This window comes from Lygodium microphyllum, chromosome 5 (assembly GCF_053477565.2).
Source record: "Lygodium microphyllum isolate KBCC chromosome 5, Lygodium_microphyllum_v1.1.10, whole genome shotgun sequence".
Lineage (NCBI taxonomy): Eukaryota > Viridiplantae > Streptophyta > Polypodiopsida > Schizaeales > Lygodiaceae > Lygodium > Lygodium microphyllum.
Genome location: NC_141139.1, coordinates 110692125 through 110711394, shown reverse-complemented (window position 1 = coordinate 110711394; position 19270 = coordinate 110692125). Strand labels below are relative to the sequence as shown.

General features: G+C 37.0%; 1 protein-coding gene across 1 annotated transcript; it reads right to left on the bottom strand.

The window, feature by feature from the left end:
* Positions 1 to 16858: 16858 nt before the first annotated feature.
* On the bottom strand, positions 16859 to 19034 carry LOC148036286 (uncharacterized). The gene is made up of 2 exons (XM_087679125.1): positions 18358 to 19034; positions 16859 to 17102 (listed from the first exon to the last, which is right to left on the bottom strand). Exons 1-2 carry the CDS (start codon positions 18890 to 18892, stop codon positions 17071 to 17073), a joined length of 567 nt encoding a protein of 188 aa, XP_087535251.1. The 5' UTR covers positions 18893 to 19034; the 3' UTR covers positions 16859 to 17070.
* Between the last annotated feature and the right edge of the window lie 236 nt (positions 19035 to 19270).

The following is a 19270-nucleotide window of genomic DNA, read 5'->3' as shown; positions in this document are numbered from 1 at the left end:
TGTCAATGATTTCATCATGAAATTCCCGCTTGGCAATGCCAAGCACCTCTCCCAAGGTGAATTCCACTTGATTGTTTTAACTCTGTCCTTCAAGAACCTTCTTAAGATTAGTGGATGTCTCAATATCAGAGTACAACTTATATCGTGGTGCTTGCCCTTCTTTTTACCCTCTTATTTTGCTATCATGTTTTTGCTCCTAACTAGCCTCTTCCATAACATGCTCAGTAGATGGCTAATTTGTAGCCTTAGGTTGATCCACACTTCTTCTTGTCACTCTTTTAGATGTTCGTGCATTATCTTCATTTCTCTTCCACAAGTACAGTCATGTTTTGCACCTTTGCTAAATATGCATACACTGAATATGCATCTATCAATGATTCCCAACTAGTTATGTCATGAATGCCTTGCCCTGCATGAGACATTTCACTATCAATAACTTTCTCTGATTAGCTGATGTGAGGCATGTGTCCATATTGCAGCCTTTGGAGATCACTTGGCCAGGTATTCTATCCAACTATAGACCAAAAGTAGAAGCATGTACAGTTGCATAAGCATTTCAGATAGCCAAGTCTTCCAATAACTTTTGCATACATCCCTTTCCAAAATTCAAAGCAAGAGGCCATCCCATTTCTTTTGCATGGATCTTTCCATCTTTCCAAAAGATGGACTATCATGCCAAGGCCTCTTGATAAGCAGCAGAATCCTTCCTTTCATGATATCACACCACATATATCTTTTCTCTAGTTTAGGGTCTACTGCCCATCCCCTTTCCTCTTGTCCTTTCTCATCCAATTTTGTGACCTTCAACTAAAGATCCCACATGCCTTTGACCAATTCATCTAATACATCTTCTCTAATAAATAGGAACAACAGGTGCAACCATATGGTTAACCACAGAAGTAGGTGGCTTACTAGATATATCAACTATTTGGCCTATAACAGTGGGCAAGCTAGATACATGTAATCTTTATCTTCTTCTATGCTTTTTCACTAGTGCAATCACATCTTCCTTAACATGCCTCAACTCTATTTTAAGCCATGTCTCTATAGTCTAATCCTCAAGCAAATCATCAAGTTTCTCTTGAAGCTCAGGATCTACTACTTGTAGAAACAATTCAATCTTCTAACTTGCAAGAGCTTGTTGTTCTGCAAAATCTCATTGTTCAAAAAAACGACTTTCAAATTCTCTTAATAACTCTGTATAGCCACAGGACCCTCTCCCATCCTATTTTTCCTTTTGACGACCTTCCACGTTGAGTTTACCAATATCAGAGGGGTTTTAGTCAAAAGGTCATATCCAGTGGGGATTAGAGATAGAAGGAAGTAGAGAATAGGAGAGAGACATAAAAGAAGAAAAAGAATAGACAAGAAGTACACAAGATAAAGAAAAAGCACAATGAATTAAAGCACAATGTATTGATAGAACCTGAGAAGATAAACAAATTCCTTTTCTGGCACTACTCAGAAACAATCTCCAAGCATTAGATCTCCTAGAGATCCCTTGTAGACCAAAAATGTGCATCAAAACAGTAGCTTCTTCTCTGGCACTAATGACTAATATGGACACCGGAACTAATGAATAATATGGCATTGACTCTCTAGATCAATAAGAAAGTTAGATGACAATGTACTCTAGAGTTTTTCACACAATGTCCACATAGTGGCACGACAACGTATGGAGCACAAACATGCTTCGCAAAGTCAATTAGCATAGTTTCCTTATGCTGTAGGTATATCAACATATGAACAATATATACAAGGAGCACATGGAAAATATTTAGTAGGTTTAGGGATAAATAAGCAATGTGGTGAGTTGATTAGAGAATACAGATCTAGCTGAAAGCATTTTGAAACAAAAACCGTGGTTGCTCATTTGAGAATACACTTTTTTGTTGATAACATAAATTACACATTTTGCTGATGATAGTACAGTATTTGTAACAACAAAGAAGTTTATAAAGCTCTTTATTGCTCATTAGTAAAGAAAATATGTAAAACTTCATGCATCCACACTTTTTTGGTGGAAGATCTTTTGGAAGGCTAAATCCTTTGTGATGAAAGAAGTCCTCTTCTAATGGGGATGTTATTGTTTAGCATTATTGCAGTCTCAGAACTCTCTATGATTCTTCAATTGGTATTTGATTGAAATCATAGTTGTTACGGCAAACACGTATGATAATTTATTGTACAACACAACAAGTTGCATTCATATTCATATGATTGGAATTCCAAACAATACGATATGGTACAAAGTTGTTGCATTCATACTCCTATGAAAAACACATGGAAAAATATTTCATGCTTGATCTTTTTTGGGTCAAAAGATAACATGTTTTGCTTTTTGGATTTGAGGAAATCACTGTAGTCTTATTGGTTTGGATATGTGAGTCTTTAAATCTTAAAAAGTTGAATAGTTGACATGTTAATGATGGTGATTTTTTTATTATGGAACGTGAACAGTTTAGATAATTTTTATTTAGAAAAAGTTGAATTAAGTAGTTTACTTGGGTTGTTGATCAAAGTGCTTAGTCTTGTATGGATGACTACATTTACTTACAGATTCCTTAATATTTAGAATAAAAACTTAGGGCAATGTATGATCCAACCCCAAGGAATTTTGAATCATAGTTGGTAATTAAGGTATTGTTAAATTCATTTCATACAAATACATGGTAATTTGGTGTAGCTTTTAGAGTATAGATACGACCTTTAATTGGGGCAATGTATGATCCAAGCCAATGTCTAAATCATAGTTGGAATTTAAGTATTTTAAAATGCATTTTGTACAATATGATAAATATGTGGTAGAGTACATATATAACATCTCACCTTAGTTGGTGTTCCTGTACCTTGATAAACCATGTTTGCTTCTATCTTGATATCCTAAGTTGACCTACTAGAGGCTTTTTGAATTGATCTAAAAAAAAAGGAGGTAGATTAAGAAAAAGGAAGCATCCCATTTTTAGTTGGTTGAATGGGAAGAAAAAGAACAACGTGTTTCCACCAAATACATTCAAACTTTAAGATGGAATGAAATAGACCTGTAAAATGAGGTTGACAAGAGACATGGAATAAATTACCAAGCGTGAAGGTCATATAGAAACTTGGAGGGAAAAAGTAGAGATTGCAAGAAGTCTTAATTTATATCTTTCAAAGTGAATTGAAATAGAACTAAGTTTCAATTATGAAATCAAAGCAAGAGACCTCAATTTGGAATGTCTTCAATCCCATGTGATTGATTCAAAGTTCAAGGCAGAGACACCATCCCACATGGTGACATTTCAAATGCCATAGGGCATGTTCTTGTAGATTTCCTCATGACTCTTTGGGGTAATTGTGTACATTCAACTTTTTTTGGGACGAGCACCATAGGTATTTCAATACAACATAGAGGATGTGAGGGTACATGGATAGGGGGCCACTTGTTATCTTGTTTAAAGCTACATGCATCTTCCTACTTATATACAATTGTTCCAGAATATAAGAACCTTGGTCAATCACATTGCCCCATTCATTGATGTACCCCTTTTTCCAACCTTCCTTTTTATGTTGCAATGCATTTGACTAAGTAAAAATATTCATCCTCCACATTGGTTTAGAATCTATATTTATTGCAAAGGTATCACTTACGCATAGAGCACTACTTAGTGCGTCATGATACCCTTTATACACAACCTTGTCATAGCCACTTAATTCAACTACAAGGACATTATCTTCTACAAACTTAGCTTCATCCTCAACATCATTAAGCAACAATGACACCAAGTGATGATAATCCCAAGGTAGCACATGGGCTCCAATGGGAATAATGCAAGCTCAAAATGCATGCAAGAAATAAGATTTTTGGATAGGATCACAATTCCATTCAACCTCCCTATTCATAGAACTTCCTTGAACAAACTAGTACATTCCCTTTCCTTTGAAGGATATGCTGCAATTGTTCCCCTTGACAAGTTAGTTTGGTGGTAAGTAACCACAGCTTCTACAAACCTTGAAGTGTTTCAATTTCTCAAATGCCAATGTCCTCTTTACAACTACATCAGCATCATCATGCTCTCCCTTGTCATTCCCTATTCCAAATAAGAACCGGCTAATCTACATTCCTATCAACCTTGCATGTCACACATAATAGAAAGGCATGGATGCCTTGAATTCTGAGGCCACACCATTTGAATAGACCCAATGTTATGTTGGAGCAACACCCTCTTTTTGTAACCAATAACAATGCAACATGAAGAAATGTTGGACAAACAATGTGTCATGCCTTTTATCATTGAATATAAAGAAGTGGATTGTTTTAACTACCTACCCCACTTTGTGGTAGTACACTATGTGTACAAAAATGATCACCTAAAACTAGAGTGCCAGTGCATACTTTGGATCTGATTGTACTCCTTAAAGGCATAATGATGCAATTGACAATATAACTTGATAGCAATTGGATATGCTAATTGGCATGCTAGAAGTGCCAATTGGCATACAAGATATGCCAACTTGCATATACTAGGTATATTAGTTAGCCTATTGGAAATGCTAGAATACTAGGTACCTAGTTATCAAACTAGAAATGTTAGCTAGAAACTTGGATATGCTAGCTAGCAACAACTAGAAATTCTTGTTGGCCTGCTAATTAGATGTATTAGTATGCTAATTAGAACACTAAATATGCTCTTGGTATGGTGCATATGCTCGTTATAGTCTAGATAAGCTATATAGGCATTCTGAGAATGTTAAAGAGCTACTTTATGCTTCATAGCATAATAATTATGGTGTATTATAAATTAAATATTGTAGGGATAATTGTGCTTAATAATTGGTATATGATGTTCTTGTGTATCTCTCTCGTACTTTCTCTCTCTCAACATTATAGTAAATCATTTTTGTATCATAGGTATGTGTAGGGGCTCGGGTTTTTCCCTTGTTCTCCCCAAGGGTTTTTTCACTCGCAGCCACCCAAAGACCTTTGTTTGAGTGGGGATGTTACAACTATATATATCATCTCTCACTTGACTTGGGTCTCACCTATATATACTAACTCTACATCGATATGAATCATTCTTTGGGAGCATGTCTTGTGTATCTCTCTCGTACTCTCTCTCTCTCAACACTAGCTACCAAACAAGTAGGCTAAGGCCATTCAACACTGACTTTGTCAATTAATTAAACATATCTCAATCTGGAACACCCCATGCTTCTAACTGTGGAGAGCTTCAATCATGATGACTTGGTGGGAGAAGTTATCAGTCCAAGAACAAAGCAAGTGTCCCTCAAGCCTCTCGCCATGAGAGTTTTTGCATGACACAATTAAATGAAGTGCAAATGGCCTTGGCTAGGGCTATTTTCTTTTCTAGCCATACAATTGTGGACAACGATCACTAGAAACATGCATGGAGGAATTGGGGAGTTTGGGGTTGGCTTTTCCCCACCATCTTATGACTCAATATGGCATGATGGTCTTGATAAATGCCACTTAGAGGGGAAGGAGTAGGCTGAAAGGGTCATTTTATGCAACTTGGGACTTATTGGGTACACCATTCTATCATATGGTTGGTCCAATGTTCAATGATACCCATTCACCAAGGGGTGACACATTCTTAAATGCCATAGATAGCACACGAAAAAAAAAAGTTAGGCGAGTACATCATGGACATTTTATGCAAGAATATTGAAGAGATAGCGTATCATCATGTGGTGCAAGTTATTATGAATAATGCAAAGAATTGTAAAAATGTAGTTAGGCTTGTATAAGAGCAATATCCAAAGATTACATGTAATGGTTGCAACACACACTCACTTAATTTAATATTGAAATACTAGTATGAAAAAGAGGATACATCTTGGTTTGCTAACATTGTTGGTGATTGCAAGAGAATTGTCAAGTTTGTTCTTAAGAGAAGCCAAGTTCTGTTGACATGCACAAGGCTCGGATATCATGCATGCTAAAGCTTCCTATAGAGACATGATTTTGTACACACACGTAGATTACTCGGAGAGAAAGAGTAGAATGAAGCCTTGTGGGTCCCTCATGGAGCTTTGTTTCTATAGATTTTGAAGCTCCTCAAGATTTTTTGGGGCTCTCCCACCTATGTTAAAGTGCCAACAAGCCCATCTAGAAAATAAAAAAGCTTCTCAAGGTTTTTGGCTGATTTCCAAGTTAGCTTTTACTTGCTCAAAATTGATCAAAGCTCAATGTAAATATGTTAACATAGTAATCAAGCAGCCTAATTATAGAACATTTTAAGTAATTATGTAAATATTCAATCATTGATGTCAACTAGCCTATCCAAAGTGCTCAGTAGCATATCTAATTTGCTCGCCAACATATCGAGTATACTAGCTAGCTATCCACTTTGTTAACTAGCATTTGTTGTAGGCTAACAAACATATCTAGCATGTTAGCTATAACATATCTCTAATGATATGTAACATATTTAGTACACTAACTAGCATTTCCAATATGATATTTAGATTGTTTATGTAATTAAATAGCACCTCTATGCTGGGAAATAAAAAATAAAAAATGTGAGAGATGTTAGGAGGGGAGAAAAAAAAAGCATGAGAGAAAGGCATATAATAGGTACTCAGCATGTGGGGGTTGTATGCCTATCAAGTGTGAAGGGCATTATAAATGTTACAGATGCATGGATATATGGAAGGAAAGTTGATCAAGTTTATGTAGATGGCAGTGCACAAGTTTATGTAATCATAGAAGAGACAATACTCCAAATGCATCTTAAAATGACATGAAAGTTAAAATGGCTAACAAATCAAAGTTAAAGTGTTTGGGAGTTATTGAAATTTGGAGATTAATATTAGAGGCCAGAGGGCATGCTTGGACTTTCATGTTATGCCTACAAAGCGAGGGACATGTTCTCTCATTTTGGGGTGACCATGGCTAATTGGTATGAGATCCGAACAGGGTTGGTATAGAGGCTAATTGGAAGTTTATTTGGACAAGCCTACCCACAAGAGGGTGATTTTTAAATCTAAAAATAGGGTCTATTATTCAAAGTGGATATGAAAGTGATGCTAAAAAAGATGAGAAGTAATTTAGGAAGTTCTATCATTGATGAGAAGGAGATAGAGGACGGGAAGCTAGTTTACTTTCTAGGGACATTGACATTTTTGGGTTGTTAATTCAGGGTCCAAAAGAAGAGCACAAAACTATAAATCCTATGTAGGAAATGCATAACCTACAGCAAAAAATGCACAACCTAGAATAGAAAATGCATAACCAAAAGCATGAAATGAATGTTGGGTTTCCTATGGTGTGATGAACACACTGGGAAATAACTTGGGCAATTGTTAAAGGGCTAAATATTTAGCAATCTTTCAAATATATCCAAAGCTATTTACTATTGAATATTATCAGCTGAGGGTTACCAATACCATTGTGTGGAGCTAAAGTTCAAAAACTATTGGATGTAGAGTTTATTTACCCCACTCATGATATAGAATGGATATATCCTATTGTAATCAAACCAAAAGAACAATGAAAAATGGAGAGTATGAATAGATTTTAAGCCTCTTAATGTTGTGACCAAAAGGAATTACTATCCTCTTCCATTTCAAGATGAGATTTTGGATCAAATAGCAAGTCATGAGCTTTACAGTGTATGTGATGGGTATTATGCATACTTTCAAAGAGAAGGATTAGAAAAATATAGGATTCATTACTCCTTGGGGATGTTTCTATTATAGGGTAGTGCCTTTTAGTTTGATGAATTCATATGCTAGCTTTCAAAGATGGGTTATTTGAGTATCTTCTCCATTCATTTGGAAAATCCTTGTGAGTGTTTATGGATGACTTTTACATATACAACTCTAGAGATTTTCATGCTGAGAAGCTAGATGAGGTTTTTTGCAAACCAAATAAAGATGGGGGATAGCTAGATCCTAATCACTACAAGTTAGCAAGGGGTAAAGTGATACTCTTGGATAACAAAGTATCTGTTGATGGCATTTCACCTGCACCTGGTTAAGTTGAGGCTTTTCTTCTTATGGATTCTCTATAGACTATAAAAGAGTTAATGAACTTTATTCAGAAACTAAGGTATTTGTCAAGATCTTTTCATATTCTATCTGAGATATTTTGATGCAAAAAGGGAAGGGAATGTCTTATATGCAACTTGTGTTTTACTACATAGACCTATTGAAGCAACCAAAAACACTTGGATGAAAGAAGAGCTCTAACTATGGGGACTGGTTTATGTAGTTAAAATATGAAAATCAGATCTAATTCAAAAGCCATTCATAGTATTTACTAGTTTCCAATTACTACCACAAGTTTTTCCATTTTCTCAAAATTCCTCTGGGTTTGAGAATATTTTGAATTTACTTATCCGAAAGAGGATACTATAAGAGCTCATTTAGCTAGCATATGGATTTATAAAGATATTGTTAAAAGTGCAGTTGTTATGAAATAAAGATCCTTGAACTCATGAGAAAATCAAGGATAAAGATGCCACTTTGTTTTTTGTATGGCAACTATAGAAGAATGTTGAAAAATGGAAATTTGGGATTTGCCATTTTGAGTGGTGAAGGTCAAGAAGTCAAGAAAGAAAGGATATACAAAGCAATAATGAGGATGAATATACAAGCTTACATGCTAGTTCAAAACAATGTACTCAATTGGGATATAGAAAGCTAATGGCAGAGGGGGATGCTATATTAGTTGTCATGCAAGTTCAAAATGTTTGGAAAGCTAACAAATAAGTCTTAAGGAATTGATTGTTGAAGATAAAGGGGTTGGTTAAGTAGCTGCACAAATTTGAAATTTGGCATATTGGGAGGGAAACTAACATTAAAACTCATGAGTTGGTTGAAAATGTTGCTTCAAATTATGTTGCTACCATGAGAATAGACAATCCTATATATGAAGGCAAGGAAAGCCTTGATTTGATTGAAGGATTCCTAAGAACTAGCGAGCTGAAATGGTCAGCTAATAAGTGTAAAAGGTATGCAATTGTTAAGAAGTCCAAGTCATGCATACTCATAGATGACCAGTTGTATATGGCAGGGATTGATAATGTACTCAGAAGAGTATTGGATAATTTTGAAATTCCTACTTGTTCATCTTCTTGTCATAAAGAAGGATGTGGAGGTCACTTTGGATTTAAGCTTACCAAAAGAAAAATCTTGTTAGCAAGACTTGCTTGGCCTAGTTTGAGTAATGAGGTTACTCAGTGGTGTAAAAGTTTCCATGCCTATCAGTCATTCACTAAGAGGGTATTGATTCCAAAACTTGCTTAAGCTATTGTTACCTATAGGCCATTTTTAGAATGGGTTTTTGATTTCATTAGACCTTTTCTTGATACTAAGATAGGAAAGTTTTATATCCTTATTGCAGTTGATTACATGACCAAATGGCTTGAAGCAAAAGCCACTCGAAAATGTAAGAAAGAGGATGTAACCTAATTTTTTATGGAGTATATATACTATAGGTTTGGGATACCATTGAAAATAGTGACAAACTAGGGTCTCAATTTCAAGAATAAGCTAGTTTGGAAATTCACAAGGAAGTTAGATTTGAAGTATAGGTTTGTTACTCCTTTACTGTTAGAAATATAGCATGAGAACCCTATGTAAGGGTGCATGAGGGAAGTGTGGTGTGAATAAACTAGAGGACAAGAGAAACCCTAACCCTAGCTCACTCAAAGGCTATATAAACATGGCCAAAGGTAATTCTTAGCAGATGAGAGAGAGTACCAGTTGTACTTTCATGAGCAATTGACTAAGCAAGATCTTTTTCTTGTACTTTGTGTGCTCTCTTCTCCCTCTTGTGCACACTCTTCCATGCTACAACTCTGATATTGCAACATGGTATTAGAGCCAGATTTGATCTATTAAGCTTTTGCTAATCCTATCTCAATTGAATGCATAAGAAAGTTTCATTTATCATCTTATCCTGTCAACCTCCATGATTAGTTCTGGACTTGCTGACCTTGGAGGAGTTGGTGTGGCCAAAGAAGGGCATTTCGGCTCTCATGGTTTATTTTGGAGATTTCTTCCTCACCTCAAGACACAACATCCTATCACTTAAAACCTTGACATTGGCCATGCAGGAGCCTGTCATTGTGAGAATTGCTGATCTGGCACAATCTGAAATAGCATGTTCCTTCTCTATTGCTCAGAGGCTATAAAAGGTGCAATCTTATCCGCTATCACAGGGTATTTGTGACCTATCCTTATCTAAAAGGGTTTGCAAAAATTCCTTCTCTGTTGCTCACACTAAGTGAAACCCTGCCTGCAATGACTAATTACTCTTCTCTTGATTTTATTCTAGATTTGGAAGCTCCATCTTAGGGCTAAAAACACTTGGTGGACATTATTAAGTCCATCAAAAGACCCCGACATTTCACATCTCAAGTGAGGCATAAACTATAAGATGAGTGCTTGTAAACACTAATGCTACATTTCTCAATCATTGCTTGCTAATGATAATTAGAATTTGAATGTTAAGTCAAAGATATGAATACCATTTAGCATTTTAGCATGATCATTAAGTACTTCTCTCATTAAGTGACACAACCCCAAGTGGAATTTTTAAGCGTTTAGGAGCATGTTTGCTACGGACAAAAACCTTAGTAAAAAGGAAAAATGCGAGAGATATTAAAAGGGGAGAAAAAAACAATGTGAGGAGAGAAAGACTTGTTGGAAAATATGGTGAGCAAGAGTGGAAGAGTAAATTATGGGGGAACGAAGAGTAATAAGTAGGCAATCATGATAACATGAAAGAGACTTAATTCAGAGTTGTACCAAGTACATTTTTTTATAGATTTCTAGCTTGGATACACACCTCACACTTTGCTTATGAGATTTAGTTACATGTGTATATAGCACAGCACCAACACATTTTAACACCCCCTCCCTTGGTGCTAGCTTATCTTCTAGATAACTACACCTAAGGATGTACATTCCCCCCTCCCCCCTAATGCTTGCAAGGCCTCTAGCTCATGTAGTGTCAAATAAAGTGTAGACAATTTACTATTTAGAAGAGAGTTTTAGGAAATTCTTCAAATTTTTTTCCTTGATAGAATTTACTTTTTTTGCAGTTCTTACACTTTGACTTTCCTTTTTTCCAATATTCTTGCTCCTTATGTCCATTTTTCCCACAGATTCTACAAATAATTCTTGAAGAGGAACTTGTAAAGTGTAGAGATTATGAAGTTTGGTGTAGTCTCTTAGGTCGTCTCTTTGATTTTCCTCTCTTGCTCATAAAAATAAGCTTCCATTGAGTTGAGTTTTCTATTTAGCACATTCCTCAAGGTTACCACCACCTGCTCAAATCCTTTGTTAGGTTTATCCACACTATTGAGTAGCACCGAAATGGCTTCATTTTCTTTAATATCTTTAGCAATGGAAGATATTTGCACTTTCAAGCTTTTGAATTTGTTAATCATTGAAGTTAGGGAGTCATATATGTTCAAATCTAGCCTTAAAATTTCTATTAGAAGATTTATTTTTGAGTTCTTTGCTTGTGACACAAAGGTTTTATTCAATTCTTTCTAGGCTTCTTTTGCTTTAGTGATAACTGATATGTGATGAAGAACATCGCGCGACAAGTCCCATGCTATTATCTTGAGTGCTTTTACTTTCTTTTTCTTTTTTAATTCGGATCGTCAAGCTCCTCAGGTTTCTCGAATATTTTCCAAAGGTCTTTTCGCATTAGGTGATACATGGTTTCCATTTTCCAAGGGTGAAAACCCTTGCCATTGAACTTTTCCACAACTTTGATTTCAAATATTTTGTGGATGGAGAAGTTTTTCCAAAGGTATTTTCGCATTAGGTGATACATGGTTTCCATTTTCCAAGGGTGAAAACCCTTGCCATTGAACTTTTCCACAACTTTGATTTCAAACATTTTGTGGATGGAGAAGTCTTATAGGTCACTCATATGGCAATGCCTTAACTCCAATTTACCACAAGATATTTATGTGAGAGTTAGAAGGAATTTTATAAGATTTTAATGATGAGTTGCATTTTTTTAATGGCAATTCTTGGGAAAAGAAGAGATTTCGCATACAATATCAATGTTTGATTTCTTACATTATGAATTGCCTTTTAGAATGCTTGCATAGACTAATTCCTTACTAATTCATGACACCAAGTAGTGTGAATGCAAAAATTTGAAGTATTCAATCTAAATCAAGTCTAAATAGAACCACTTTATGGATTCTTAGTGTGAATAGCGCTTAGTTTCAAACCACTTTGATGAGAACAAATGTGAGCAAGGGCTTAGAAAAACTAGTTTGCAGGAGGATTAAGTGTGAAAGTGATTGAAGTATTAAGGTTTAACAACCTTGATAGAGAGGACAATGATGACTTATTCTCCACATATTGTTGTGGCCATTTCAAATCGGTGAATGTGGTCATGTCTTCAAGGTGTGTTTGTTGTCTTTGATTTGGACATAACGAGAGTTACTAGACAATGAATTCTATGTGGCTTTATGTTCTTCCAATCTCTCTTTATTCTTCTTTTCTTTTGTTTCTTTGACTACAACAAAGAGCGTAGCCCCCCAACTTATGTTGAAATCCTATCCTTCAAGATGGCCTTTTAAGCAGCAAGTGATGAGGTTCAAGCTCTTCAAAGAAGGCTCAAATAACTCTCTCTTCTCTATTGTTGACTTAACCTATACTTTGGGCAATGGCCACCCCTTAATTGAATCAAAATAGAAGAATTGATAGATAGATAAGATATACCTTAATATCTTATTTGAACAACATCCTCTTCACAAAAACATATTGAGTTTCACAAGCTTGCAATCCTTCAATCTCAAGGCTTCAACCTCTTGAGTAGCATCTCTTTCACTTGAGCTTCTTCACACCATTGTGTGTGACAATGAATGCCTCTCTATCTCACAATGTCAAGGAAAGAGGCTCTGATTCCATGTTAGAAAATATGATTGAGCAAGAGTGGAAGAGTAAATTATAGGGGAAAGAAGAAGAACAAGTAGGTGATAGTATGAAAGAGACATGCTTGATTGATAGTTGTGAAAAGTACATTCTTTAATAACTTTTTAGCTTTGATACATGCCTCACACTTTGCTTATGGGATTCAGTTACATGTGCCTCTAGCACTACACACACATTTTAACAAGACCTACAATAAGTGATTGAAGATTTCATGAATTTGAATCTTGTTGGAAATTTGTTGAAGAATGGAGTCGTCGAATACAATTTGCTACTATAATTGCTCTATTCTCTAACTACGACAACAAGGTTTGGTTTCAACTTCTCTTTTCCTTTCTCCTACTATAGGAAGTATGGTGAGTGTGGTCTGTTATTCGACATGTTATTGTTGGCGAGAGGGACAACAGGAAGGCTACTTCTGTCTATGTTGATGATGGTGTGTGCCACATGTTAGAGGTCTCTCATTAGTGAGAAAAGGGAAACTACAATTTCAGTGTTTGAGGGATTTTTGTATTACAAAGGCTAGGTACTATTAATAAAGGCTAAATATGATACTCAAGTCAATGAATAATTCATGGCGATGTAATAAAATTACACATTTATTTGGGAATGGAAAGTCTTTTCTTGCATAGCCTTGTTGAATACTTGCATAGTCAAAAAATGTGTAGCTCTTGAAGCAAGATTATGAAGCTTTTGGTGCTGTATTAGGGAAAAATATATTGAAATATATGCATTCTTGTATTGGGATACAGTTCTAGAATTAAAAGTGAGAGTTTGTTGCTCCAACCCCATAGTTTTCATAGTGATACTCACAATTTTGTAGCAGTAGCCCTAACAGGTCTTGAAGCCTTGTAGCATTCTATCAAAGAAGAGTATGATGAAATACATGCTTTTCCACATTGGAATACAAATCTGGAATAAAAAAGACAATTTGTTACACGCATGCTTCTTGCCGTCTCCATAGCAATACTCACCACTCTGAAGTAAGTTCTTAAGCTTTATAGTGTTTATCAAAGAAGAGCATATTGAAGTATAAGCCTTTTCATGCTAAATACATATTTGGATTGGGGGGGGGGGGGGGGGGAGGGGCAGGGGCGGCTAGTGGAGATCCAAATTTTTGAGATCCCCCACTATCCCTACAATATGGACCAGGTCATGCTTGCTTGGCACTAGTGGGAGAAAGCTCATCCCTCTCACCCTGTGTAACTACATGGTTGCACTATAAGGGGTGGGTTGAGTAGGGGCATCATAAATCCTGAAAAACCCTTACAAGAACCTCTTCAAAAGGGGGTTCTAAGATTGTTTTAGCAAGGTTAAGGATTCCCATTCGCTAATGAACAAGATCTTCCATCTCATCTGACAAAGAAGTCTAATCCAATCGAGCACACAAGGCTCTAACATGGCTCACACATAAGACATCAAATATTTTGACACAGCTTTGACATGCTTACACATAAGACATTATTTCCCTAAACCTCTGCTACTAGTGTGTGATCAAATCCTTTCCCTAAACCTCTATTGCTGGTGTGTGATCAAACTATAAGTCTACCTTCCCATCCACTCATGGTGTGACCCAACCCTAAAAAGGATCTTGCTGTGACTACCAATGGAGTGGAATTGTTCCATTCCATCCACTTCTCCTAAATGTGGCTTCACCGTAACAAATTTGACAACTCCAAAGAGTTGACTAACAATCATCTTTGGGACACATTAGAATGCACTATTTATCAAATTCCATCTACATCTAGTGCGCTATTCCACTCCACCCACTTCCCCTAGATGTGACTTAGCATAACAACTTTGACGGTTTAAGAGAAAGACTTAACAATCATCTTTGGCACACATTACAATGAGATGTTATCAAATCACCAAAATTTAACCAAACTCCATCTACATCTAGCCTTAAGCACACGCTTGAGATAAAGTCCATCCAATAGCTTCAACACATCCGTGAGAAAAGGGAGAGCTTAATATTGAGAGCTTCAAGCACCGAGATCTTTTTACCTAAGATAGTCCATCCAGTAGCTTTAGCACATCCTTGAGAAGTGAGAATTTGAGTTGCCCTATATATGACATTCGTGTGCCACTACTCCTTGGGTCAATTCATTGGCCTTAACAAAGGGGATATGCTTCTTAACAATGGGATAATCAACTACTACTTTCTGAAATTTGAGTGCGAGTGATTCTCTAGGGGTTCACATAGAAGTGTCATTGTAGGTTTAGCACATCCTCATGAATTGTAAGTTTAGCACATCCTCAAGAAGTGAGAGCTTGAAGAAGCAACCCTATATGTAACACTCGTGTGCCACTATTAGCCTTGGCATTTAGCACATCCTCGAGAAGTGAGATCTAGTGAGATCTTCAAGCACTAAGTTCCCTATACATGTGCCACTACTTCTTGGGTTCAATTCATTGGCCTTGGTGAACGGACATGCTTCTTAAAAATGGGATGATCAAGTACTTTCCAAATTTAGCATGCATGAGTGATTCTCTAGGGGTTCACGAAGTAGCCAATGAGAGATTCAAGCATTTAGTTGCCCTATACATGTGCCACTACTCCTTTGGGTCAGTTCATTGGCCTTGGCCAATGGACATGCTTCTTAACAAAGTGTGACTGGTTTTCTAGGGGTGGGATGAAACTCAAGCGTGAGTGATTCTCTCGGGACTCATGTAGAAGTAGCTACAAACCCCCTTTGTATCCTAGGGGTGGGATGAAACTCAAGCGTGAGTGATTCTCTAGGGATTCATGTAGAAGTAGCTCCAAACCCCCTTTGTATCACTACCTAGAATGGTACTCTTCTTTGCCTCCCCCATAATGGAGAGGCTCATTATGCTTCAAGAATTTTTCAAAACCAACACATCACTACCTACAATATCACTCTTCTTTCCCTTCCCCATAATGGAGAGGCTCATTATGCAGCGACAATTTTTCCAAACCACCACAAAAATGGCCAAAACTACAAAAAGATTTTTGAGGTCTAATATTGACTTTTTTCTTCCAACTAAGAGAGAGAGAGACTATTGTCTTCTATGCTTCGGATGATTCACACGGCCCCTTGAAAATCGTCCTCTGAATATTTAAACTATTTCCCTCCGCTAGAGTAAATCAAGTGATCAAACCCCTCCATTGTTGATAAGAACATAAAACACACACTTAGGACTTGAGAATAAAGAGGGTTCATAGGCTAGCGGAGTGGAGGGTTCAATAGGTCTCTCCATACATTCCAACAATTTAAAAACCACTCCACACATCAAACATTCATCCCCGAATAAATGAATTAATTACTAGGTGGCACACAATAGGGTCCATGTTGCAAGCTTAGTTTATTCAAGCATTTTTGCATGTTTGTAATTAGGTGGCACACAATAAGGTCCATGTTGCAAGCTTAGTTTATTCAAGAATTTTTGTGGGTTTGTGATGGGCAGTATCGTTTGTCATGATGGTATACATCAGTCTCAATCATGGGGTTATGAATTTGTTGAGTCAACAAACTCAACCACACAGTTATGAAAATTTATAACTCACAACGTGATTATGAAAATTTGCTGAGTTGGTCATAATCACACAAAATGCATATGGGCTTTGAATAATATAGCCAACACAATGACAGAAAATTTTAGATTGTCATAGCACCTGAAAAAATTTGTGCTTTAGGACGCCCTTAAAAAAGCACATCGGTCATGCAACTTGAGCTGGCTTAATGTAATGAGACTTGGATATAACAAAACGTTGGTCATTGCAATTAGAACTCATCCTCATTATGTTTATGCATTGAACTGCAGACAGGAGAGCCAATATTACTAGACACAAACACGATTGATACAACTTTATATTATAAAGTCTATAGAGAGTAGAAGTTGCAGATAAAAGAAGCTGTTGATAAAAATAACAAAAACCTTTTAACAACCTTTTAGCAAAATCCTTTCTTGTATATTTACGCATGTTTGGTATAACCTATATACACACACACAAACCCCTCTTCATCCATACATTTTTCTTATGGGACAAAAGTACACCCTACATGGGGTGTTTATTCGTCTAGGATGGCACACCGACCGATCAATGGGAGAGCACTAAGTAGCGGCAATGATCCTAGTTGCGCATGTTGCGACAAAGGTGGCCCACTTCTCTCTACCACAAAGGTGGCCCACTTCTCTCTACCACCAATAAGAATTGTCCATCAGCACTTCTGGGAACAAATACAAGCAGTGCATTAAGAATTAGTAATCCAACATATTGCCCAAAATATAACTCGAAGATAAAATCACAGTATACGAAGGTTAGGTTTCACATTGGATTTCAATGGTATGCAACCTAATTTGCATTTTGACCATATGATATTGCATGACATGATGTTGTAGGACTTCAACAATCCCAAAGATATATAACAAGCTAGCTGACAATATAACAATAATATTATATTTAGTAGCAATATATACATTCGATTAAACTTGCATTCAATATATATTAGGTTATACTTGCATTGGATCAAACAGTTCAATTCAAGCTCACTGACAATATAGCAGTAATATTATGTTGAATGATCAACAAGTTCGATTCAAGCTAGCGGACATGTTTTGTAGCACTATATATTAGGTCCAGATCTACATTCGATCACACAGTATCTATACAACAAGGTTTGCATTTGATCACACAATATCTATACAACCAATACTTCAAAACTTCCAATTTAGGTACTCGAAGACAAATACACTGACACACAAACTATTGTCAAATGTAGGTTGAGGTACCCAACAAGGACAAAATATTCTCAAAAAACTAATAGTAGCTATAGATTTGAATCTAACCATGATTCTGACAAATCGTATTTTAAATTGACTCTAGCAGTATTTTAAATCAACTTAAACTATAGTTAAGAGATAATAATTGATATATTATTAGATCATATCTGTTACATTCACATAACATTTAATCATCACAAATTAACAGAATATAATTTATATATTAAATCATATCCACAATATAAATTATATAATATCCACAATTGATGTATTAGATAATCTTAAGAGAATATAATTTATATATTAGATCATATCCATTGCATTCATATGCCATTCAATCATTGCAAATAAATAACAAAGAATTACAAGAGAATAATTGATATATTAGATCATGTGCCATTTGATCATCGAAAATAAATGCATATCAATTACATCATATCCATTATGTTCATATGTCATTCGATCATCGCAAATAACGCAAACAGTTATAAGAGACAATAGACAATTATAAACTGATGAGAGAGAACTTGTGGCACACACGAAATAGGTCTGGATTATGTTAGGTTTCATATATATTAAAATGACGGAATCTACTAGGTTCATATATTAAATGACCGGCAATGCATCTAAAATAGATATAGATTATAATAGACTGATATACAAAAATAAAATCACGGGCAATGCATCATTTAGACAACATACCTCGGGACGACCTTGCACGGCATTCGCGAGTGCGAAGGTTGCACTGCTGGAGGAGGCGAGAGGACATCTGGGCGGTCATGGTTCTCTGCTGCTGCTCCGACTCCTCTTCTCGTCGCTGCGCCCAGACGTCCTCCTCTTCATAACGACGGCGGCGCTGGCCGCCTCCGTAAGCCTGCTGGAGAGCGTAGCAGCGGTCCTGCGAGGGGATGCGCTCCAGGGCCTCGCAGCACGCCCGGGACGGCTGCTGCTGCGTCACCCCTCTCCCCTCAACCGACCTCCATGACAAATAGGATTTGTAATACGGCGAGGACTCTCTTTCCTCCACCTCTCGCCGTTGCTGCCTGAAGAAATTGTCGCACGCCCGCAGCCTCGTGTACCACTCCTCCCTCGACCCTTCCCCTCTCCTCCTCTCCCTCTCTCTGTCCTCTTCCTCCCGACGTTGCTCCTCTTCTCGACCGCGGGACGTCGCCGACACTTCACTCACTATCACCAACAGCACCAACAGTGCTCCCAACAAAAACACACGAGCCGCCATATTGATTATCCGCAACTACACACAAGCTAACAGGAGCTATTGTACGGGAATCCTCGCACTAGCCGGTATGCTGGCAAAATGCCTGAGGCCTCGACCATATAGCCGAGCGGCCCCTGCCCTGGCCTCGACGTGAACATGCGTGATATCCTCGTTTCTACTCGGCGCTGCCGCCGCGTCTCCCAGTATCCTCGAGGGCGACGTTCCCTCTGGATAATTAGCATGCCACTCTCCTGCCATGCACCTTCCATATTGGCCCGATCCCATCAGCCAATCTTACTAAAAGATGAGCTTCTTTCATCGAATAAATATAGCGTAGTCAGGTGGAAATTTGAGAACACCAGACTAAAAGATGAGTCATTGGCACCACCTTCCACATTG

Excerpts from the sequence above, each read along its gene's own strand:
- LOC148036286 (XM_087679125.1), bottom strand. The coding sequence starts at position 18,892 with ATGGCGGCTCGTGTGTTTTTGTTGGGAGCACTGTTGGTGCTGTTGGTG. Across the intron at positions 17,103-18,357 it reads CCGTGCAAGGTCGTCCCGAG|AAGTGCTGATGGACAATTCT; the intron begins GTATGTTGTCTA and ends ATTTGTTCCCAG.